The 24,428-nt window shown below is 46.5% G+C and overlaps 1 protein-coding gene across 2 annotated transcripts; it reads right to left on the bottom strand.

Annotated features, from left to right (window-relative positions):
• Positions 1-9,106: 9,106 nt before the first annotated feature.
• Positions 9,107-23,798, bottom strand: TINCR (TINCR ubiquitin domain containing). Of its 2 annotated transcripts, XM_053999729.1 has the most exons (5): positions 23,539-23,798; positions 15,508-15,945; positions 14,972-15,142; positions 13,582-13,698; positions 9,107-12,542 (listed from the first exon to the last, which is right to left on the bottom strand). In XM_053999729.1, the coding sequence occupies exons 1-2, from the start codon at positions 23,796-23,798 to the stop codon at positions 15,942-15,944; spliced, it is 264 nt and encodes an 87-aa protein (XP_053855704.1). In that variant the 3' UTR covers positions 9,107-12,542; positions 13,582-13,698; positions 14,972-15,142; positions 15,508-15,941. The 2 variants fall into 2 exon arrangements, with proteins under 2 accessions (XP_053855704.1, XP_053855703.1); XM_053999728.1 differs by lacking the exons at positions 9,107-12,542; positions 13,582-13,698; positions 14,972-15,142; positions 15,508-15,945 and adding an exon at positions 16,134-16,209.
• Between the last annotated feature and the right edge of the window lie 630 nt (positions 23,799-24,428).

The following is a 24,428-nucleotide window of genomic DNA, read 5'->3' as shown; positions in this document are numbered from 1 at the left end:
TCAGTGAGTGCTGATAATTGGCAGATGTGTACAGGTGTCCTCATCCTGTGTTCATGGGATGTTATCCCATCCCAGCAGGCATTTTAACACAAGCAGATTTATATCAGCTATTTCACTAAGCTTAATTAACAACAGAAATAAAACCTATATCCTTATAGCAAAGTTACTTTAACATTACACATATAAAATCCATTTTAATATTTGTGATAAGCCAATTTATATTATATTATATTATATTATATTATATTATATTATATTATATTATATTATATTATATTATATTATATTATATTATATTATATTATATTATATTATATTATATTATATTATATTATATTATATTATATCTATAACACAGGCCCTTCACTCTGCTCTGCCCAGCTCCCACAGAAATGTCCTCACACTGCAGCCAGCAGGGACACATCTCAAAAAGGCTGGAGGGAAAAAAACAGCCATGTCTGCAACTGTCAATGCCAACAACTCTCCTGTAATAACAGCAAAAATCCAATATGGGCAGGTGAAAGTGGCTGAAGTAACCTGCTCACATCTAGAGGCACCAGAGGGAAGTGTTGCTTCCCTCCCCCCAGCCCTTCCATTTCAGTGTTGCCACTTGGCTCAGATAATTCACTTTTAATAGTCTGGTTACAAATGAGATTGTGAAGGAAGCACGTGGCTGAGAGCAGGGATTTCTGAGTCACATTCTCATTTCCCCCTCGTGCCTCCCAGGCCTTTAATAAACTACAAAGAGACATTAAGAAAACACTAAGAACTCTTTATCTGCTGAGATTTGGGAACTGGTGCAGCAAGCAGGCAGTAATGGATTCCACGTATCTGCAACACATCCCGGAGGCAGCGGCTGAACCAGGGGGATGGGAAGTTCAGCTGCTCAGGACAGAGAGTGCCCAGATGAGGAGGCTGGAGGAGGAAGGAAAGCAGGCTGAGGTTGGGTGAACATGGTTTCTCTCAGTTGTGCTCATGCCCCATCCGCTGGGAAACCCACGGGTGTGGCATTCACATCCTCTGGACAGAGAGACACGATTCTGTCTCTCAGGAGAAGCACAGAGAGAAGAAGAGAGAACAATCTTTATCTCTGCTCCTTTGTTTTCCCCATGTGGAATGTGGTGTGGAGATTGTTCACCTGCAGTGATTGCTGGGCTGGATTCTGGTGAAGGTTGTTTGGGGTCAGTGACCAGTGGGATCCAGCTGTGGCTCGGGCTCTCAGCAGAGTCACAAGTTTGAGTTAGTTAGAGAGGGGAGTAAGAAGTAAGTATGTAGAACAGGAGAGTATCTCTTTAAATAGTATATTAATGCAATAGAGTATAGTTTTAATAAAGCTGTCCTTCAGCCTCCTGATCTGGAGCAGACATCATCATTTCTTCCCTGAGCCAGGGTTGCCTTTTTTACGATACACAAGGAATTAAGAAGCTGTCGTTGGTGCTTTGAGACTTCTTCCACATCACCCCCAAGCTGTGTCACTGGGGCCAGGTTAAATCACAGCAGGAAAAAGGGAAGAGGAAAGGGGCCACATCCTACCTCTGCCTGTAACACCAGTTCAGTAGATAACTGCAGGTAGTGGGAAAATCAGATGGAAGGAACAGGTAAATGTCCCCCCAAGGCAAAGAAATCAATGCAAAAATCAAGTTGAAGTTAAAAAAAAAACATACACAGAACTAATTAGAGAAAGAGAGCTGAGCCTGGAGTGGGTGAAAGTCCTTGCTGAAGGAAATGTCTCAAGCAGGTAAATGGAGCAGTTGGCCTCAATGGCTTGGGTTATTTATTTTGTTTTTTCTCTTTCTTCATGTAGGTCAGATGTCCTCCTGAGGGGGTTTCTCTTAACTTCCCTCTTAGGATCTCAATTACACACTCTACACAGATTAACAACAACAACAGATAATAGAACAGTTAGAGCAAAAGAACCTCAGAGGAAAACATAGTGCACTTAGACCAGAACAAATAGGAAGGGTTCAGGAGAAGGAAAATCAATGTGGCTGATATTTATTATACTCTTTATGGAAGGAGATGGGACTCAACCAGAGCCCATTTAGAGTTCTGTTCCACTTGGATTTTGCCATAAACAAAAGTAATGAGTCCAGTTCTTCATTACACTTTTTTTGCCCAGCACATTTTAATTAGGGTTAAGAAAATACACATGGAGGGGGAAAAAAAGACAAGAAAAAGTAAGGACAAAGAAAAAAAGTGATAAAAATCTCCAGCTAATTCAAAATTTACTATCAGTTCTGCTCAGGCTTCAGTTGGATCCTCCAAAAGCAACATTTCCTTTCATTTGGATTGGGTAGTTTCTCTTCAAACAGCCTTTTTATGCCACACATGAAGAGAAAACAAACAACCATGAGCAGGGAGGAGAAAGGGAAATAAAGAAGGCAAACAATGCAATATGTATGGAATCTAGCACAACACAGAATCCCACACTGGGAGGCAGGAACGGGTCGTGGTGGCTGTAATTCAGCACTAGTGGGAGCAGCACAGAAAAAGCAAAGGCAGAGGAAAAGCACGTTGTGAGTAACAAAATGCTCTTTGCTTTGACCCACAGGTGTGCCCAGACACCCTGAGCCATGCAGGACCCTGTGTGTGCACTGACACACCTCCATTGCCTCCAGGATCCCAGTGAGGGATTCCACGTCCGTGGCGTGGGGCACGGGACCCTCTGGTGGGGAGCAGGCTCTCACTTGCTCTTCCCCACGCTGACTAGCATGTCAAAGTCAAATATGTTTGCATGCAAGTGCCTGCAGTCACCCACAAAATGTGTTCTCCCTGCTTGAGCCATCCGATTCCACAACTGCCTTTGCCTGGACTCAGTGGAGATTGGTTGGGATCAGACTGCGGTCAAGGAATTGGAAATCTGATTTGAGGTGAGTCCTGCTTCAAGTACAGCTCAAATTCAAATTATTTCAGTTGTGACAGAGAGGGGGAAGAGAAACAGAGTATGTGAAATAATAGCTAATGCTAGCTAAGATAAGCCAGGCAAGACAAAATATTAAATCTGATTCTGTTAGCACACCAAACACAGAGAGATGTAATTCCATCCACCTGTCCACACCAGAGAACATTACTGTCACCCATGGTGCATAATTCAGGGCTGATAAATCATTAAAACCAGGTAGAAATGGTGACATTCTGCTATTAGATGCCATTGATATTAAGCCTGTCTGGGACAGCGAGATTCTCAGGCTCAGTGGCTCACACTCCTTTGCAGCTGGAGCTGTGGGCTGGCTCTGAAGCTCCCAAGGGTCACAGAAGCCTCACTGATAGTGGGGAACATTTCCAGCCCCCTGCACAAGCCCAGCTGAACGTGGGCTTGTGCCCAACACTGTGCCCACGTGTCCCTGCTCTTGCTCCAAAGGGGGGATGAGATGGCTTCAGACCTGGAGGTGGAACTCTGCCCTGCTGTGCTCTGCTGGCTGCCAGCTCTGCCAGTGACTTGCTGTGTCATCTTGAGCAATCACCAGGGCTAGACACAGCCCCCTTCCTATCAGATGGCTCATACAGGTGTTCTCATTAACCTCATTAGCTAATGAGCCAAAGCCATCACACAAGTCTGCAGATGAGACTCGCCTGGAGTCTTGGAACACGAGTATTGCTCCACCAGCCCTCAGTGTTCCATCCAGCACGATCAAAAGTCTCTTCCTAAGGCTTGCCAGCACAGCAGGGGTAAAAGGAAATTGGACTGGGCTCACTGCTTGGAAAACAGAGGTTTTGCAGGTGAAACACGAGGAGCTCAAATCAGGATGGAGATGGAACTGTTCTCTACTCTGTGCAATTAGTGCATTTCAGGAGAAGGGCAGAACCCGTTTATGGAGCATCCTCAGCTTGTCATTTTCCCTGCTGCTCCAATCACTTTGGGCTACCCTGAAGAAGTGTAATCACCACCAAACACAAAAGAAAGCCAGGGGAAAAAAATCTCCTGGTTTAGGGAAGTAGGAAAACCTGGGACTCAAGCTGTGTCTTTGCAGGAGCTGGAGAAAGCTGCAGCTTTCTACAGCCACCTGGAGCTTAATTGCCACTTAAAGGAATTATCTTCTGCCTTTATCCCTAAGAAAAAACAATTATTTGTAGGGAGCAGACAGACAGGGAAGCACACTGGAAATTGCTTGGTAGACCAGCTTCCTCTCCTTTCCCCTTGTTCCAAGTGACAGAAAATAGAAACAATAATTCAGTCAAGAGCAACAGGAAGAAGAAGAAGTGCTGGGAAGAGCATGAGCTTCCAGAAACTGGGATGGGAAAGGCCACTTGCATCTCCTGGTGTCGTGTTCCTTCCTCAAGCACCTGCAGCTGTTCCATGGCCTGGCCCTCCAGCTCACCAAGGGCACCCCTCCTGTGTCACCTCTGAGTGCAGCTTGTGTTGCTTTTGGCATTATCACAATTAATGCTTTTAGGGAATTCTCCCAGCGTTTGGCAGCCCAGCGCCTTCGCTGCGATTCTGTCAGGAGGAGTATTTCTTCTCTCCTTTTAGGAGAAAAAGCAGCTCTGTCCTCTTTCATCCACACGAAATGAGCTCCTGGCTGTGGGAGAAAGGCACTGCACTGGCAGCCCTGAAAAGTGACAACCCACTATTAAAGCACAAAAGAGTCACCTCCCCAGTGATGGTGCTGGCTCGGCAGCAGGAGACTCCTCTCCTCCAGCATCCTTTCACTGCACTAAAAGCTTCAGAGGAAGCTGTGAGCAGCCAGCACTGAGCAGATCCAGCCAAGCCTATCCAGAGCTTAGAGCCCGGTTTAAACATGAATTGGTTTTTTTTTCTACACTCTTCATTGTGATACAGCCTTGCCTCATGACTTTATGTCCAGAGTCCTCCTGAGCAGCTCTCTGAGCCCTTGCTAACGAGCTCAGGGCCAGAGCAAAGCTCCAGTTAACCCATTTTTCTCCTTTTATTCCCCATGTTAGTGTCTCATTAGTCTATGGGTTGTTCTCCTCACTCCCACATCTGCCTTGTGTCCCTCTCTCTTCCTGATCCGAGCACATCTGTACACATCAATCCAAAAACATCACCTGTTGCACTCTCAGCATTTGGCATTTGCTTTCAGAAGCACTAAAATCATTTAAAATAATCCAGACTCTTCCATAGCACCACATTCTCCAATTTGCTATCAGCAAAGACTTTCTATTTAAATTTTTTTTAACTTTTTTTTTCACAGTGGAATATTTTAATTCAAACCACCCAGCGTTTCCTGCACACACCCTGGGAGGCAGAGCAGGAAAACAGTGGGAAAGGTCTCAAATTAACAGCATTAAAAGGGATTGAGAGAAGAACAGCACTGGGTCAGGAAGTCTTGTTCTAGGCATCCATATCCCAAAGAATAAGCTTGGAATTTTAGAAAAATCTATTTTTTTTTTCATTTTATTTTTGGGTGGTTTTTTTTTTGTTGTTTTTTTAGGAAATAATACGTTTCCTGCATTAACTACTCCTCTGGTCAAAAAGCTTCATTCCTAGCAGTTTCTTTCTTTCATTTTCTTGCCCCTGATCCTCAGCTCAAGTATATCAGAATCTTTCTACAGAAAACAATAGAGATGGATCTGCTTATGTGAGCTAAAAATCTGTCCCAAACCTCAGTCTATATTACAAATAACATTCAAAGAGATTCTTGGCAAATGAAGAAGGGAAAATAAAAGTCTTTTTGTACTGTGAAATTTCCCAGGAATAAAACAAACACACAGTCAAAACTATTCAAATGACATTTCAGGAGATCAGTCACAGAATCCATTAATGCATTTCTTTTTAACAAATGGAGTTTGCAAATTTACTCTGGGTTTACAGGCTAACCTGTTCTATTGCCATCATGGCAAACCTGATTTGTGCTGTAAGAGCCAGCTCAGTGTTCACAGAGTCTCTGGGAGGAAAGGGACAGAATTCCTCCCAACATAACAGGGTTTAATTAGAATAATGACTTAAATAAGAACCTTATCAAGGTTGTATCAGCTCTTGAAGGCATGTTACATGCATATGCAAGTACGTCAGGCATATACCCACCAAAAATCACTCGATTTTTCAGAACATAAGATCAGAATCAAGTGCAGGGTCTCACAACCTTACTGGAATAAAGCAGTGCCATTCCCTGGGGAAAGCAGTTCTGGAATCAATGTGACTCAGTAAATCTCTGTACAGCACAGCCAGTCCACAGCATTTATAGCTAAATCTTGCAGCTACAAGCTTGGGCCTGATTCCCCACTGCATGGTGTGAGCAGTAAATTATAATTATTCCCACTTTTAAGGTCCTTGCCTAAAGAGTTTTACTCCTATAAGCGCAAAAACCTGCCCCCCATCTTCTTGTATTGCTGGAGCAGAAAATGCCTCTGCAATTGTGATTCTCTCTTGACTCTATTTGGTGGCCCCATTACATCCACCTCAATATCAGCTTTATTCTCTTGTGCACTTGCATCATGTACAGGCAGTGAGTAAAGACCAGTGATGCAGCTGAGACTCCCCAAGGAGGTTGGAAAATTGACTTTAGTTGGTTCCCCCAGGATTATGGATATTTGCAAAGCCCTCTGGAGCCCCTTTGAGGGGAGGCAGAGGGGCAGGGGCTGAGCTCTGCTCTGGGCCAGGGACAGGAGCCCAGGAAGGGCTGGAGCTGTGCCAGGGCTTGGCATGGAGCTCAGGGAAAGGTTCTTCCCCCCGAGGCTGCTGGCACTGCCCAGGCTCCCCAGGGAATGGCCCCAGCCCTGTCAGAGCTCCAGGGATGCCCAGGGTGGGATTGTTGGGGGTCTGTGCAGGGCCAGGGGCTGGATCAATGATCCCTGAGGGTCCCTCCCAGCTCAGGACATTCCATGATTCCATTCTGACTGCAGGTGGTGCAGTCCTTCAGAGAGCTGGGACTGGGCTGAGACCCAGCTTCTTCTCATTAAAGCTCTCTCTCTGCTTCCAAGTTCAGCCATGCCAACTTCACTGGCATGGATGGAACGAGCCTGTGGTGCATGGCAAACAGAGTTAGAGAGGCTGTGATAATGAGTAAGCTGGAGCTGCTGTTTGTGCATCAACAACACCACTGGCAGGTGCCTCCTGGCTGTGGGGATTTATTCCAGGTGATGCTGTGAAGGACAGAAACAAGGCAGCACAGACATTGCATCCACAGAGGGTCTGCAGCAGTGAGAAAGATCTCACAAATTAGGCAGAGCTCACCTGCAGGAATCATAGAATCCCAGAATGGTTTGGGCTTGAAGGGACCTTAAAGATCATTCAGTGCCCAGCACCTGCCATGGGCAGGAAAATGCCACTCACCAGAGAAGGTTGCTCAGGGCCCCATCCAACCTGGCCTGGAACACAGGCTTAGGAATAAGCCTGAGCAAAAGTAAACCATAATAATCACAGGTGTTTCATTAGAGAGCCTTGAATAGCTTTATATTGTAAATGCAGGTGAACCCGGTGGGAAGAAATGCTGATGTCTGACTCCAGCTCAGAAGGCTGAATGATTTCTTTATTAGAACTGTACTATCATTCATGAATATACTATTTAAAGGAAGATACTAAAACTACAAACCTACTTTCTCTAACTACCCTATCTGACTAACAACTGGTGACCCTCTCTGAGAGTGCAGCCACAGGTGGGTTGGATTGGCCACCAGGCTCAAACAATCCTCACCAGAATCCAACCAAGCAATCACCCCAGGTAAACAATTCTCCAAACACATTCCACATGGGAAAAACAAGGAGCAGAAATAGAAATTGTTTTCTCTTTCTTTCCCCTGTGCTCCTCTATGAAAAATCCTGAAAGAAAGCAGAATGTCCCTGCGACACTTTATAAAATGAGGACAGTGTGTATTTTATCAATTTACAGATGGGAAAGCAATGACTCTGAGAGGGAGTGGCTGGCACATTCAGATCCTGTGGCTGAGACCCACATGTGCTCTGTTACTAATGGCACAGCAAAGGGTGATCAGGTACATCTCAGGTTGAACATCTACACATCACAGCAACCACAGACAGGGGCCACTTGTGAAAACCCTGCCCAGTTAATTTCCTGACGATCACACAGAAAATCAGTGACAGAGAAACAGAAAAACAAAGACTGCTGACCACAGAGCTCCCTCAGCTCTTCTCCCCATGAGGCTGATTTCTGGTACTCAGACATCAGGCTCCAGCCTGTCCTTTTTTCAGGCAAACAGTTACCCAGCTTTCAGAAAACTCTTTACCTTTGATACACTCTCCATAACTGTTATTACCATGTTTGCCTCAAGATTTCTATTTGAATACTGGCTTTGCCCCTCCCTGAATCCCATTGACTTAGGGCTTTCATTTGTTTGTGTGTCTTCTTCTCCTCCTCTTGTTTTAATTAAGATGCATTTTACTAATTATCTGAAGAGCAACATGAGCACAGATTAAAAACTGGATTAAGTAAAAGCTGGGGTACACGAGAATCAAGGCAAGGGCTGATGTGGCTGTGCTCTTGCTCAGATATTGTGTTTGTCCAGTGGCTTTAACTCGGAGTCAAATTTGTTGCTCAGGCATTAATTAACCCTCTTGCTTTCCCATGGAAAGTACCCCCAGGTTCCCATGTTCCCCTTGCCTGTGGAAACAGAGTGTGACACAATTCCCTAATAAATTCATTGGATTGCCTATTAGATCCATTAGGGAGGGGTTTGGCTCCATTCTGACCATCTGCCTGGAGACAGAAAAGAGTGAAAGAATGACAATATTTTGCTGATCTACTGAAGGGTGAATCCTGTGCATCCTGGGAAACTGCTGGAGAGAGGGCAATGAATTTGCCTTTGGGATTTCCCTCCTTTGGGGAAATCAAAATGGTTTTGTCAAGATCTGTCCCCCCCGTGAGCTCAGTCCTGCTGCTCTAAAGTGAGAGCACAGAGGAGCAGTTGCAAGTTTAAGTGACTCTAAACCCAAGCTCTGTACTTCATATTCATCATTTAGAATCTGCAAATGCTAGTGAGAGCAAGGTTTATTGGTTGATGCCTGTTTGCAGGGGTTTATTTGTTTGAAAAGGCTAATCAGCCAACTGCTTAAATATAAAGGAAAAGGGAGAAAATATTCAAAGCTATTCAGATGAGGTGCCATGGTTTGAGTCTTGATGTCAGTGTGCAGCCAACTGACAAATGCTGAGCCACAGTCTGGTGTAAATCCAGATGAATTCCACTAGAATCAACAGACTTCCTTCCAATTTATTCTGATGTAACAGAGAGCATGATATTTCCATTCAGATTTACATTAGATTTGTTTCCTGTTTTCCATAATTCAGTCAGTTTCCATTGTGTACAAAAGCAGCCTGGGCCAGATCTTGATCTTATTTGCATCAGATGAAAACAGTTGTTTCAAATGGAGCTACACTGAATTTATAATTGCATAAATAAGAGCAGAAGCTGATCTGTTCCAAGAGAGAATTTCCCAGGGTGTTGCTGTGTGAGAACACTCCTGCTGTGGTGATCAGGTGCTTTGCCATTGATTTCAATGGAGAAATTTCATCTAAATCCTGGAGTGAAGCCCCGAGCTTGAGCTGCTTTGCACACCCAAGCTCTAGAAGCCCCTCGTTCCTCCAGAAGATCAGCCAATAAGCCAAAACCTCCATCACCTCATGACCTGACTCACAAACACCATGGATGGCCTGAGGAAAGCATCAGGATGGAAAGAGCTCAGCCTTGCCAGGCAGAAATGCTCCTCCAAAGATAGATTTCATTTGTCACACACGTTCTTTATAACCCAAGTGCTCCATGTTGACTTTGCTTCCTACTGAGTTTCCTCCCTTGAGGCCCTTCTGAGTCCCCTTGTTCCACTGTAATTGGAATTTTAGGAGCAGTGCAGTTATTCCCTGGCAGATCAGACTGCCAGTGTCAGCAGCCACACTACCACTAATAGATTGGGTTATTAGTAATAACCAATAAGAGTGTTATTCCCAGCAACATGTGTAATCAAGTGGATTTACTTCTCCCCATTGAAGCTGCTTATTCCACTGCTAGCAGGAAAATAAGGCCATTTCAAGTCATTTATGGTGGTTGCAAAGGCTTTTCTGAGTAGATATACAAGTTATGTTGCCATAGCTTCTAGGAGGACTGTGAACCCAGCTCATCCATCTGCCTCACACTTGTTCCTTGCTCTCTGGAAGCCAGCATCTCCATGAGATATGGACAGGCATTGTTCTCACTTTGGGTCTCACAGGTGGGGCACAAGCTCAGGTAAACCCTTACAACACTGACCTCCAGCTCTTAACACTTTACCAACACGGATATTCCACCTCAGTTCTCAAGGATGAGAAAACTGTTCAGCTTCATTCTTTGTTACCCATGGCCTGGGGAAATGCAAAGCAGATCCGCAGTAAAAGCAGCTGTATCAACAAAATATCACTTTACATGGCTATGACTTGGCATTTGAAATGAAAACATACTTCTTCCATTTGACTTTTCAGGCTCCTGTGTGTTTAATTCCACAGTAAATTTAGATTCCTTTACAAATCTAAATATTTCTCTTCACTTACAATATTTAGCACCAAACATGGGAAAACAGTGACAAGAACAACTGCAATGACACCAGTGACAGCATCACAATTACAAGGCCATCAGGATTAGGAGCACATTAATGTGGCAGACTGAAATTTCAGCATCTCTGTGCTTCTCTCTCACCACGTCATCCCAACCCCTGTGCAGAGACTGGCAATTACCCCATGGGTATGGCCTGTAGGATATAAAAGAGAGCCTTGAAAAAACAAGGCAATCATCAAATTTCCAGTGTGGGTGGAATCTGTCTGTTAGGTTTGCACACACACACACACACTCTCAGGGCTGCCAGTGCCTAAAGGCAGCCTTACATCGAGCTGGTGCCTATAAAACACAAAGGCACGACAGATTCTCTCCCCCTGATCCTTCACAGAGCAGGAGCAGAAGCCATCACACCATAACAAAGGCTGACATAACTACTTATTGGGGATTTTGTTCCCCACAGCTTTTATTCCACTGTGTGATTTGCATTACAACTGGATCCTAATTGTCCATTTTAGCAGGCAAAGAGCAATCTGGTACAGATTATAACATGCGAGGCAAAGCTGTGGTGTCACAAAATCGGTACCACCAGGCAAAGGCAGCCTTTGACACCAGCTGATTAAACAACAGAGCAGCACTGCCTGCAATTAACAGGAGCCCAAAAAAAGCCCCAGGACAGAGGAAGTCTGCTTAAACAAAGCAAAAGTGCCAGAAATCCTTTCACTGGTGCTTCCTGACAGCCCTGAGGCAGTGCCTGACAGCAGCACTGAGCTGAGATGGTGCCACTGTCCTTGGAGAAGGGACACCTGGAAGTTATCACAGCGGCCAGGTAATCATTGCTATAGGCTTTATGTATTACAGAAGGTTGATTAATATATTTTTATTAAGAAAGCTGTTGTTCTTTTATAGACTAGCTCGCTACAGGTTGACTTAATTGTTTTTTTACTTAAAACACTATTGCTATTGGTTAATTAAGAAAGTACTTTTTGGTGGACAAATCTTTATAACACATTTTGCATGTTTCCAATACTAGGTGTAGCAAGGTAAGAATTGTTTCTCATTCTTTTCTCTGAGTTTCTCACAGACCTTTCCCAGATCGATGCCTGGGAAAGTTGTGTTTCTCTCTGCTGGCACAGGAAGTGACACACTCAGGGGCTGTGGGGGAGAAAGGAGCCCCTGCCAGGCTCTGCTGGTCCCACTGGGAGCCCTGGGAGGTGACGAGGCCCAAATGGCCCCAGCAGCGTGTCTGACACAGCACAGCCCCAGCAAGAAGTGTGTGTGTGGCCCTGAAAAGCAAAGCCTGGGGCTGAAACCCTTGAAGGAGAGCACTTCCAGGAGGGAATGTCACACAGGCCGGGGGGGGGACAATGGGACAGAGCTGCCCCGTGCCCTGCAAGGAAATGAGGAGCAGCTGCCGTGGGCTGGAGAGTGTCTGCAAGGGTTCTGGGGGAGGGAAATCCATCATGAAGTGGCCTCAAAGGACAGTGACAGCCTGTTTGAGACCCTGGGAGTTCAGCCACTGTGTTGAATTCTCCTGGATGTGGAAAACCCGTGGTATTCCCAGGGCTGCTAGTGCAGACTCATTGATTAGTAGGCAGGGCAGGAAATTAAATGAGGCAGATGAATTAAAGCCAGACTCCACAAGCTGCATCTGTTCCTCCATTCCCTCTGGATACAACACTGATGGAACTTTAAAAAGTAAATTTAGCGAGGAAAGCTGCCAGGGTGATGGCCCTGTAAACTGAAACATTTGATGCATGCATGTCTCAGGTACAGGAGAAGGAACATGCCCCAGCCTGAGCTGCCTGACTAGAGCACAGCTCCTGCTGGAGATGACCTGCCTGGGCTTGCCTTCTGCTCAGGAAGCTCAGGAGAAGGAGCTGCTGGGAAGGCCTGGCTGCAGCTCAGAGGAGGAGGTAAACAGCAGTGCTTTGGATAATCCTGTCTGTGATGCTCCAGCAGGAGCAGGATCACAAAGGTAAGCAGTCCCAACAAGCAGCAGTCCCATCCACAGGGCAGCACGGTGAAGTTTCAAACTTCTCCATCTTGCAGTACACTCAGGAATAATTCACACAGCTTCCAGTGCTGCTCCTTGGTCTTGTCCACACCTGTGTTCACAGACAAGGGAAACATCCATTTCACAATAGTTCTTACTGTCAGCATCTTTTCTGGTATCCAGGCAGCTCCCCACAGTTAATTTAGTCATTACAGATATCCCCCTGAGCTGCAAAAAGCCTTCCAGAGCTGACCAGAGCTGCCAGCTACAGGCAGGAGGTGTTAGAGTAGATCCTGGACCTAATCCAGCTCAGGTCAGTTTGCCTTCTGCAGAAAGGCAAAACTCCAAAGAGCCTGGCTGGTTTTGAAGGACCTAGGAAAGCAAGGAGAGACAGGACATCTCAAACAAAAGACTTCTTTTTCCCCTAGGTGTGTCCAGAAGAGGATTGGAAACATCCCTCTGCCCATTTGGTGATCCAACCTTCTTGGCCAGACTCAGGTAAACCCCAATGTCTCAATTCCACCATAAAAAGTGGCTTCCACCTACTCTGACAGCAGCTGAGAGGTGTGATCCCACCACTCAGCAAACATAAGCATACCTGCAACCAGGAGTAAGAGGCAGCATGGGGAAGACAAGTAGAAGAGGCAGTGTAAAACCACTGAGTAAAAGAGAAAATCCCTCTGTCTTCCCAGCACTGGGACTGGAAATGTTAGGGAACAGCTGGGGCTGTGTCAGGGGGGTTTAGATTGGATGTTGGGGAAAGTTCTTCCCCCAGAGGGTGCTGGGCACTGCCCAGGCTCCCCAGGGAATGGTCCCTGCCCTGGCAGCTCCAGGAGCTCTCAGGGATGCTCAGGGTGGGATTGTTGGGGGGTCTGTGCAGGGCCAGGGGCTGCACTGGATGATCCCTGTGGGTCCCTCCAAACTCAGGGTATTTCATGATTCATCACTAAAGAGTTGCACAGTTTTATTAGCAAAGCATTAAACAAATCCCTTGCAGTGAAAAACAACACAATAAACAGGCAAACAAAGAAAAAAAACCAGTCAGTTCTTGTTCCTCAGAGCACAGCCCCTGTTCTCAAGTGTCTGGCATTGGATTGTGGCATAGAAGAAAAAAAAGCAGAAATACCTCAAATAGATCCAGTTCGTTTTACCTCTTTTTCTGCTGGTCCTGTGGCTCTTTCTAGGTGGTTTGTGGTTTTTTTCCTACTCTTTGCCATGTGATGAGATGCATCATTTGAAGGACAGCAACCAAACCAGCTCTTCCTGCTCTGAAGAAAGGCAGCAACTGCACTTAGAATAAAAGATTGTCAGGCAGATTTGAAGTGTCAATCAAAGCCTATCTCTGAAAAAAACATTAGTCCAGGCAGCTCCCCACACCACCACGGTTAATTTAGTCTTTCCAGATATCCCCCTGAGCTGCAAAAAGCCTTCCAGAGCTGACCAGAGCTGCCAGCTACAGGCAGGAGGTGTTAGAGTAGATCCTGGACCTAATTCAGCTCAGGTCAGTTTGCCTTTTGCAGAGCAAAAGACTGTGATTATCAAGCCCAGGGAAGCAAATCCTGTCTCCCAGGATTTGTGAAGCAAACTGTACCTTTTACTAGACGAGGGGCATGGATTTAGAACTCTGTTGCTCAATGTGTCCCATGTCCAGTGGCACACATCCACTTTAATATTATTATTCTAATTTTAATTATTATTTATGACTACACCCAGGGCTGTGTGAGGCACTTTCCAAGCACTCGGGAAAGTACTGGCTCTGCTCCAAGAAATTCATTATTTCAGGACAGACACGCAGAGGCACTGCATGGAGTGGCAGAACTGCTGACCCAACAGCACCAGGACCTGCCTTGTTGGGTGACCTTGGAAAACTCACATTCCTTCTTCCCACATTTAGTCCCACCCCACTCTTTGTCCATCCCAGTTGCTTGTTAAGATGTTCAGCTGTGACCTTGTTCAGGTTTTTGTCTCAGAATCTCCTTCTGTCCAAGTATGTTCCTAGGGGGAATGTTTTTGTTCTTTGGGAAAAAGAAAATGAAAAATTCTATTTTCCATAGCATTTTTTCCAGATGCTTGTATTGGAAAAAAATAATAATAATAAAAAAAAACACCAGAAAATGCAGATTCAGGGTGTTTGGTAAGAGTTGTCAGTCATTGGAATTTTCTGGGGAAAATACTGAGATTACTGAAACATCCATTTTGTTTTCCTGAAAATAAGTTTGAACCTAAAAATCAAGTTGTTCTGTGAGTAAGGAACTGGTGAAACCCGTTCTTCCTCTGATTTGTATTACAACTGCTTTTTATTTCTTCCTTTCTTGGTGCTCCCAGCTTACTGCAATATCCTCAGGGCACCTGATGCCCTCCAGACCTTCCCAGCAAAACCCTTGGCTGCTCCAGCAGCTTCTTGCTTTGCAGGGAAGGGGTAGCAAGTGCAGGGGCTGGTTTGAAGCTGGGCAGGAACTGATTGACCAGTCATATCTAAATGCCAGCTGGTCACCTGGCTGCTGCATCCCAAAATAGGCAGGGAGCAAGAGGTGTAATTACCTTTCCTTCAATAGGATATTAACTTAAATGTCTCTCTTCTATCCAGCTGCTGTTTGTTCATGAAAATTGCAGGAATCCTGGGTCTGTGAGACCTCTCTTTTTCCATCAGATTGGGTTGAATCAGGTCAGCTGGTTCAGAAGTTATTGGAGCAGGGGAAAGTGAGGGACCAGCTGCAGATAGAAGAACACAAGGAGGCTCATTGCTGTATAAACCCTGGCTCCAAAATGAGGCAGTTTTGGTGTACCTCTGGGTCCCTGAGATCTGCTGAGGTGGTGGCTGTACCAGAGGCCAACCAGTTCCTGTAAATTTGGACACAGAGAGGCTGCCAAGCTCCAGGACTGTCTCTAGTGCACTGATCACCTTTTGCTGCACAAAGCCTGTAACCTGGAAATGGGGCTCCACTGTACAAAAAGAGTTCTGGAGCCCAGACAGTCCATGACCTGAGTAATTTACACCTGGATGGACAGGCTGAAAGGGAAAAAGAATTATCTCACACTTACATGTAGGAAAACAGAAGCCAAGACAAGCAACTTACTGCAGAATCCTGAGAAGGAGTCAGAAGGAGGCTCAGATGTCCCATGTCCCCATCTAGGGCCCTAAGCAAAGTCCTCCTCAGCTCCTTGTTGCTCCTCTGCCCAGGCAGAATTCCCCTTTCCTGGGCATTTCACTGATTCATTGCTCTCAGGAGCTGAGTCAGTCTCACCACACTCCTCTGTTGGCAGCTGGGTCCACATGGCATGCTGATGAGGAAACACTGTTTGTTGTTTTGTTTGGGTTAATTATTCATGGGCACCACGCTGGAAACGCTTGGAGCTGCTTTCTGAACAGTCCTTGAGCTGGTGTGCAGGGAGGGACTTACCAACACTGGTGGCCAGGCTGCCTTTCCATGGGCAAGCTCTCTTCCATCTGCTTCCCTTCAGCCCTTGTCACACTCCCCGTCCCTCATGGCTTTGGCTGTGCTCTTTGGCATTATCTGAATAAAAAAGAGGCAAATACTTGGAGCACTACAGAGAAGCAATCAAAAATGGCATTTGACCAAGCAGGCACTGACCCTGACATGTGGGGAATGTAAACCTCATCCTCTGGCTGGTTTTGTTCTTCAGTCACACTGTGTAACTCAGTGTTTCAAACATGTTTATCCTTCCACAGAAGATGCCTTCGCCCTCCTTCAGATAATCCACAACTGTCTGGAAGCCTTTTTCTCATAAGCAAGGCTCTTCCTCTTCAGTGCCTGCTCCTGGAAATCCATTTTTCATCTTAGAACAAGGGCAGTCTGTAGCTTTAGGAGCACTTTGAGAATGTTTGCAGTAAGACAAAGCTTGAGCTGCTCTCAACACATTCACCCTCAGGCATTAGCACTAAATGGTGGCTTTCTGGGGTTGTGGGTCTATCAACATCTTCTGACAGGGGTCCAGACCCTCCACAGAAGGGCTAAACTTAGCAAAGCAGCATTATTTTCTAAGTTACCCTTCTGAAACCCCTTAGAAATCACCCAGTGCTATCCCCCTGGGGTCTCCAGAACAGAGCCTAAAGCTCTTCCAAGTTTATAGGGGTACCTCTTCGGGGCTGGGATTTGCTTGGAAAGCTCATTATCCCACCTTGGACTGCAGCTAAGAGCAGGGCTGAGTCTTTTGACTCCTGTGAATTGCTGTTTGCAATTATGTTTTCATTTTATGACAAGAAACTGAGCCTGTGCTGCAAATATTTCATCAGATCTTAGAGAATTCTGAAGTCTATGGGGTGGGAGTTTTTGCTGTGTTCTAGCAAAGGATCAGTCTAGTGAGGCTGATATCAGTCACTGGCTGGGTTTTCTGTAAAACCCAGAACATGATTCATATTTCAGCACTTTCCTCTTCACTTGAAATTTCAGGGGATTTTGTTAGCCAAGGGTTTGCTGTGAGCCCACCCTGTAGCACATCTGTCCCATAAAACAGATGTTTTATGACACAGGAGGGGGGAATTTATCCCAAATGGGCAAAATCCTCACCTGATACAAATCAGCACAACTACAGAGAAGTCCAGTAAGCTGGGCCATATCACACCAGAAGGAAACCTAGGATGGTACTTCCCACTCATTAATTCTTTGCCTAGAACCAAGACAGACCCCTGGGGGACATATTAGCTCAGTTTCATCTGCTGCAATCCCATGCAACTGCACAGGGAGGAATTCAAATCCTGTGGAGCACATTCCCTAGCAGTGTTTTAACAAAAACTCCCTGTGTTTTTGTCAAACGAGCTTCTTGGGCTGAATGATAAGTCAATGAGCTAAATACAGGTGTGACCGTCTGACCTGTGTGCTGTGAGGTGTCAGCAGAGGTAACTGCACTAATGCTTGCAGAACTTAAAAATCACTTAACTGAGGACACCAGAAGAGAGCTTGGCCCGTGAATAATACACATAAATACTACCTTCAGCCACTGAGATGTAGTCAGCCCCCCATCTGGCTGTTGCCTCAGTAACACATCTCTAGGAGGATATTTTTAAGCCAGTATTATTTATCTGGTAGGTGGAAGCAGACCTGTTAAGGCCATGCCAGGTCAGCATATGTCTAAGCATGTACTGAAGAACTTAATTAGCTCTCCCTGAGAAGAGAGACTCCCAGTGCTATTTAAAGGATCGTTATCCCACTGTGAGATGCCTCAGAGCCTGCTGCTAGGCCTCAGCTTAACAGGGCAAGGCTGTAAAAGTGGGATGGGGGTGAAAAGTCTCCCCTCCGTGCTGAGGAGTAATTGCTGAGCAACTGCAGGAGCGGGAGGGTCAGTGCAAGGAGCAGGCATCACAAAACCACACTGAAACTCAGAGTAAAGAACTTACTTCAGGGTCTAACTGTGTAGATGCCATTACCTTTTGTTGCTAGAGGCCCAACATCACCTGCTGTGCTCGGTGACTGCGTGCCAGGCAATCCCAGTGACAGTGAGCAGGGCTGACAGGGCAGTGATGTAGGTGTGGAGTGAGCCACTGCTGAGTGCCTGTCATTGGTCCTTATGCCACCACGGAGTCAAACACAGGCAGGAGTTTTGCATCAGCTAAACTGCACCTTGTGCAAGTGGCTCATAGTTTTCCTTTGCAGTTCCAAAAAATCAGACACTCTAAACTGAATGCCAAGAAGGGAATGCCATGGGCTCCCTGAGGATGGATGGGTTTGTTATTCTGACAGGAGGTAAAATATCCATCCTTGAGCAGATGGACCTTTGGAGAACTAGACTGAGCAGCCTCTGAAGAATAAAACAGGTTCCCAAGCATGTCAAAGCTTCTATGAGGACTGGCACTCACAGGGGACACTGAGGCTGGATTGCAGGGGAGGGAGGAACCTGGACATGCTTATTTTGACCTAAGAGTGGCTATGATATACAATGTGGGACCTTGGCCTGCTCTTGGAGCTGTCAGGAGCTTTTCCTAGATGAGTTGTTATGGTAACTGAGCTAATGCCCTGAGATAGATGCTTTCAGGTGGCTCCAGGCCAGAAAATCAACACCAATAGATTCCAGATAATAGACTTCTGCTGAACTCAGTGCTGGCATCTACTTTATTTAACCTATTCACCAATGACCTCCTGAACTCCATTCTCCAGGCAAGCCACATATGATGAGAAAAGCTGCCTAGCCTCAATGAACCACAGCTTCCAAAAGGCTGAGGGGACCCATGTCCTGTGGCTGCAAATCAAATGTGCCTGGGACATCCTCCTGGGACATTCAGAGGACAGCTGGCACACAATGGCCAAGATTTTCCTATTAAATTCTTACTCTCCAAAGCTGTGTGGATACATCCAGACATCCCATAAGGAGCAGTCCCTGGCCCGTGCTGGCTCCTGAAATGCACCTGGACTGAGCCAAAAATTGCAGTGCAATACTCCATCATTGTAACAGAGAGAAGTCCAGGCACTGCTTAATTTATCAGCACAGACCCTGCCTGGCTGGCTGCTAGAGGAGACTGCAGGAGAGGAGCCTGGAACCAAGAGCAAAGGCTCTGTCAATGTGCTTGTGCTTATACCACATACAGATCCAGCTGGAGCTGGGCAGCCACACTGGGCATGTCTAAGGATCACCCTGGATCAGCCACTGACATCCTCTGTTTGAAACAGCTCATGGGTTAAGTAGAGGATTCAAGGCAATATTCCTCCCACTGAACATCCAAACACAGCCAGTAAATGGTCAGCAAGTGACGGGGCTCACCCCCAGATTGGTAAAATCTGGAGGTGGTAAAATCTCTCCTCCAACCCGTGCCTTTAAAGAAAGACTCAGTAGTCTTCAGTTGTCTGGTCTCAAGGCAGTTTCTTGCATGTTATCTCAAGGCACACAGACTCCCTGACATCGTCCCTGACTCCTTCTCCCTCTGCATCTCTCTCCGTCTCTCTCCCCCAAGGAGCAGGTGCCATCTTTTATACCACACATCACGTATTAAATGTTTAGTTTTTCTCCAATGCCTATCACCTATATTGAACAGTGACTTTCTACTCTAAACCAATCTGTGAGTGCCAACATCACCATGAACATGGAGGATTGGAAGGAGAAAGAAGGAGGACAGGGCACGCCCAAATCCCTCCATCTTAGAACTTCTGACCCCCATGTACAAAACTCAGACCCCTCTGTACAAGGCCTAAAACCCCCCTGTACAGCACTCAAAAATCCTTCCTTTCACTTTGTGACTACTTCTATTATAATATCTAAACTTTTGTGATTTCGTGTTTTTCCTGCAAGGTTGGTAAATTGCTCCATGGATCAGATTCAAAGCCACAGGGGTTTCCAGCTGCCTGCCAGGGTGTCAGGTGCTTCTGACCTGGACCCGGAACATCCAAGAGTGTCTGAGGGACACCTTGGGTTCTGACAAGCAAGGAGCAGCTAATTCCACGTGCCCACTACCCAGCCCTGCTGCTCACTGCCCCATTGTCACCATAAGGGTCAGGAACGGGTACAAGTGACACAAACTCTAGGCCAGAAGGCTAAGAGGCTAGAAGCCCCAACTTTACTAAAACCACTTCTTTTATGCCCTGGTCAATACAGGGGGATCTGACTGGTCATTTAATCAATACATTTCACATGATTGGCTAATTAACAAGACACCCCATTTGTAAACAACCTTATGGGCAAAACAGCTTATTACCAAACACCAGGTGCAGAGTGGTTAGAATTCTTGCTCTCCAGCTCTCTAAAGTCTCCCAGGCCGATTCATGGGAAAACTTATCTAGCTTTCTCTCTCTCTGACCAGACTGCTGCATCCACATCCCAGGGGTGGCCCTGTTCACTGGTGCAGGATGAATGCACCAGCAAGGAGCTCCCAGGCAGCTCGCTGCAGCAGACAAAATTCGGGAAGAGCAGTGCCAGTTTCAGAACTCCCACGTCACCACCAGACCAGCTGAGCAGCTCCCTGGCTCTGGGGCCCTGCGCTGCCTCCGGAGCGAGCCAAACGGGTTCTGCCGTGGTGTGGTCCACAGTGCCAGCACTGATCACGCCTTGGGCGTTTGGGACAGCCTGTTGCATGCCCGTGGATGCTTTTGCATCCATGCTGGGTGGCTGTTCTGCTCATGCCAAGACCCACTGCTGGTCTCCTGTTAGGCACTGATGGCTTCAACACCACATGCTGGCCCATGGCCACTGAGCTGGGGCATTTCTCTGCTTGTTCATTCCCATTTCAACTGTTGCTTTGCTTGTTTTACCCACCGGCAAACCATGTTATTGTAATATGTCACTCTCTAGGGCAGAAACTGTTTTTCAGCGAGTTCCTTGCTCAGCCTCTACTGCAACAGGATTGCAATTTCAGTCAGCACAGCAGTAATGTGATTAACAGGCTCTGCACAAAGGGGAATTGCATCCTAGGTGGATGTGATATCTGCAGTTCTGGCCAGCCCATGTGTTTTCCCAGGGTGAGAGGTCATGTTGACTGATCTCCAAAACGGCTTGCTGGAACTTTTAAACATTAAGGTCTAAATAAATTTTCAGCATTAGCTGGTATGCTGATCCCTTTCCTGCCAAGCTGCCGCCTTAAGTGAATTTTTATGACTAAGTTACAAACCCCAGAAAGTACGAGCAAGAAGTGGAAATGCTGACTTGGCCTTTGCTAAATGCCAATTATCTACAAAGGCATTAGGCGGGGAGGGGAGGATGAAAAATAGGGTCATTTTCATGTTTTCTCTGGTTCAAAGCAAACTGTCCCGTGAGCCCATTGTAGGAACACGCAGCATGCAGAGTGACCATTAATATTTATAGGCACGACACTGAGCTGCGGACCTTGGCAATCACAGCAACTCCACTTTTGGAATTAATAGCGCTCTGTTTGGCTGGTACCTCGGTACACAAGAGGAAGTAGGAGACATCAGGATTCTCAGGGAGAACTGAAGAAGTAGATGGGGAGGGGTCCATACTTCACTGAGCTGGTGAAACACTAAAATCAACCCTTCAATCCTCAGGACTGCTGGCCAAATGCAGCAGAAATTTCACTGTCCTCTCTGCTCCTGTGGCTCCCAGACACCCCAACAGTGCATGGGCTACTCTTCTTATAGTCCCCATGGTTATTCACTGTTGCCCAGCTGATGCAGACCAGTGTATTTCCAAAGACACTACTGGTGCAACGTGGATTTATAATACCTAAAGATCTGCCTGAGTGATCTTAAGACTCAAATTGGTACTGTAATCTCAGTTACAATGCAGCCTTTTCCCACCCTGTACCCAGTGGCAGTGAGAGACAGGCATCTAAAATCCTCTAAAACTTCTCTGTGCTGAAGATCTGGCAAGGTGCTGAGTCACAACCTGCCCTCAGCCCAGGACTGTCCCACGCAGGGCGGTGACTGCCTGGCCACACATCTCAGCAATATCTAAGGGAACTTTCCTACCACAGCTCAGTTGCCCCATGAACCTTTAGAGAAATGTGTCCCCAGTATCTGGGCATTTACCAAATTGCCTTTGGGAGTGGGTGAGGTTGGCACAACTCAATAATCTTTTATGTCAAAAAAAAAAAAAAAAAAATCAAAGAGATGTTACTTCAGGTAGAGACTGGGCACTCCCCATGTTGCACCCAGCCCTGGAAAAAGCAATAGGAGGTTGGCCAAAGGTGCTAGTTTAGGAACCAGGAAAGTTTGCAGGAAATCCAAGGAAAGAAATATTAGAAATCCCACTCCCTTTTTAATGTACTCACAAAAATTGAGCTGGGACTTTGAGCAACAGGCTCTAGATTTTCAAAAATGGCCAGTGACTTCAGCTGGGCCCTCTGAACTCAGCAGAGTTCAGGCAGGATCTCCTGGTGAGTTTTGCATTGCTGCAGTTACACCCTGCTTCTGCAGCATGTGGGAAGGAGCCCAGCACACTATGGAAACCAGGCATCTACCAAACAAGCATCAGTATGTGCACCCCATCAACTCAGACCCTCCAAATCCCTTTTTACTTTCAAAAAATTCAGACTGTAAAAATTAGGAAAATAAATACTGGAAACAACAACAAATAGAAGTGCTTCTGCCATTAAAAACCAGGTGAAAAGGAGGAGCTGAGCCAAGTTAATCAGAGAACTGAAATGAGATGTTGGAGAAAAGGGCCGTGGGTGACTTGGGGTTTGCAGTTAGCTGAGTGATGTGAAATCTCTTGTGTCTGGCTGAGCTCTGAAAGGAAACGCTTTATTAAATCTTCTTTGTGTGAGATTTCAAGCTGCCTCTGGACTGGAAAATAGGACCATTCCAGTATGTGGGATATAATCAGGAACTGAAGTCTTTAGTGCGGAGTTTTCTGCAGAGAAAACTCTGATCAGCATCGACACATAACTCAGAGGGCTCAGGATTTAGAAAGATGAATTAGACACCACATACCCACAACATACCTCTTCTACCCAGTATCCCCAAAATGCTTCACAGAATTAATCTTGCTGGCAGCAACAACCCGGCATTAGGAAAGACAGTGCAGGTGGGCATAAATTCACCACACTGAATCAAAACTGTCCTGTGGGCCAGTGAGTCCAAGGTCCATTATCTCAGCTTTCATCCCCACTAGAACACAGTGCTTGCTGTGATTGATCTCCCACGCCCTGGCTCTCCTGGGAGTCTCTGTTCTCACTGTACTTTCTGCTGTGATTCAGACACATTTTGGGCAGCTGCAGCCTCTTGCCATCCCTGTCCACACTGCTCGTGCTTTGCTGTAAGCTGGCTCGCAGCACTTCTCGTGTCACAGCAGGACTCTGCCACCCCCAAACACCTGCAGAAAGCACTTACTAAAAGAAGCAGGGAGACACAGGCACAAGAGGACAAGTGAGAGGTTCAGAACACTCTCCCATGTCGCACAGTCTCCCCTGCCCTTTTTCTTGTCATGTTTCTCTCTCTCTGCTTGGCCACATACCCAGGAAAACGAGACCTGACCAGAGACAGGACAAGCAGCAGCAACCAGATTTCCTCCTCTGAACTGCTTATTTCACAGCACAGCATGTCTGGATATGAACAGCCTGGAGTCTTGATCCTGCTGGAAATGGCAGGATCTGAGTTCCTGGTCTGCCTTCCACAAACCCCGACAAGAAAGTGTCCCAAGGGGCTGAGACACACCGAGCATTCCCCTTCCTTTGCACCACCCCCACGGCAGACGAGCTCCTTGCCTACCTTTTATTGCTGACAAGAAGGAGGACAGAACCATTCTGGATATTGGCTTCTTTGAGGGTCTCGTGCTCCTCGAGCTGCCTAGAGTTGTAATAAAATGTCTTCTTCCAGGAAGTGATGCCCTCCCGTACCAAGAGAGCCCGTAGGTCCATCACCGTGTCCCTGGGCCTGACTGTCAGGGGCATCATCAGGTCCTCATCAGCCAGGTGCACCTTAATGTGGTACCTCTTCCACCGAGACAGGCTCCTGCGCAGCGTGTCCATCCTCTCCAGCTCAGCAGGGCCAGTGTGGCAGAGCAGAGCATCCAGCTGGGAGATCAGCGAAGCAGGGACGTGGCTCTGAAGAGGCTGGCTGCTGCAAACAGCTTTAAACGTCCTGCCAAACCTGTTTCTCCCAGTTGCCACGCTGCATGCTTCACATTCCAGGGAAGAGCTCACCTGGCTCCATGAGCCTGCTGGCTGGGAAACATCTCCATGAATCATTTCCACACACCCCTAAATCCCATAATAATTACAATGTCTTCAAAAGTGCTCTTCATTCCAATGGCTGGCAGAGGACTTTTAAAGTCAGATCTCCACAGACATTAGAAACGTGGGTGCGTGTGAGAAATGAATGGGTTTAGCAACCTCATGTCTCCTGCTCTAAAAAGCTGCCAGCTGGGGAGAAGATCAGTTGGCATAGTAAGCATTTAGCAACCTCACAGCTATTTAACATGGCCCTTTAATGAAGAGAAGTACAGCTGCATAGTGACAAATTCCTCACAGAGGAGAGCCACAGCACCCTGAGGAGATGGAGCCTGGCTGTGTGAACAACTCTCATCGTTGCAGTGCAGATTCCCCCAGGAGATCTGCACTGTTACTGCTCACAAACAATCTGGGACCCTCCAGAAGGGG

Source organism: Vidua macroura, chromosome 26 (assembly GCF_024509145.1).
Source record: "Vidua macroura isolate BioBank_ID:100142 chromosome 26, ASM2450914v1, whole genome shotgun sequence".
Lineage (NCBI taxonomy): Eukaryota > Metazoa > Chordata > Aves > Passeriformes > Viduidae > Vidua > Vidua macroura.
Note: the sequence above shows the minus strand (reverse complement) of the source record. Positions and strands in the feature narration are given on the sequence as shown.

Coding starts and splice junctions, on each gene's coding strand:
- TINCR (XM_053999728.1), bottom strand. CDS start 23,798: ATGGACACGCTGCGCAGGAGCCTGTCTCGGTGGAAGAGGTACCACATT.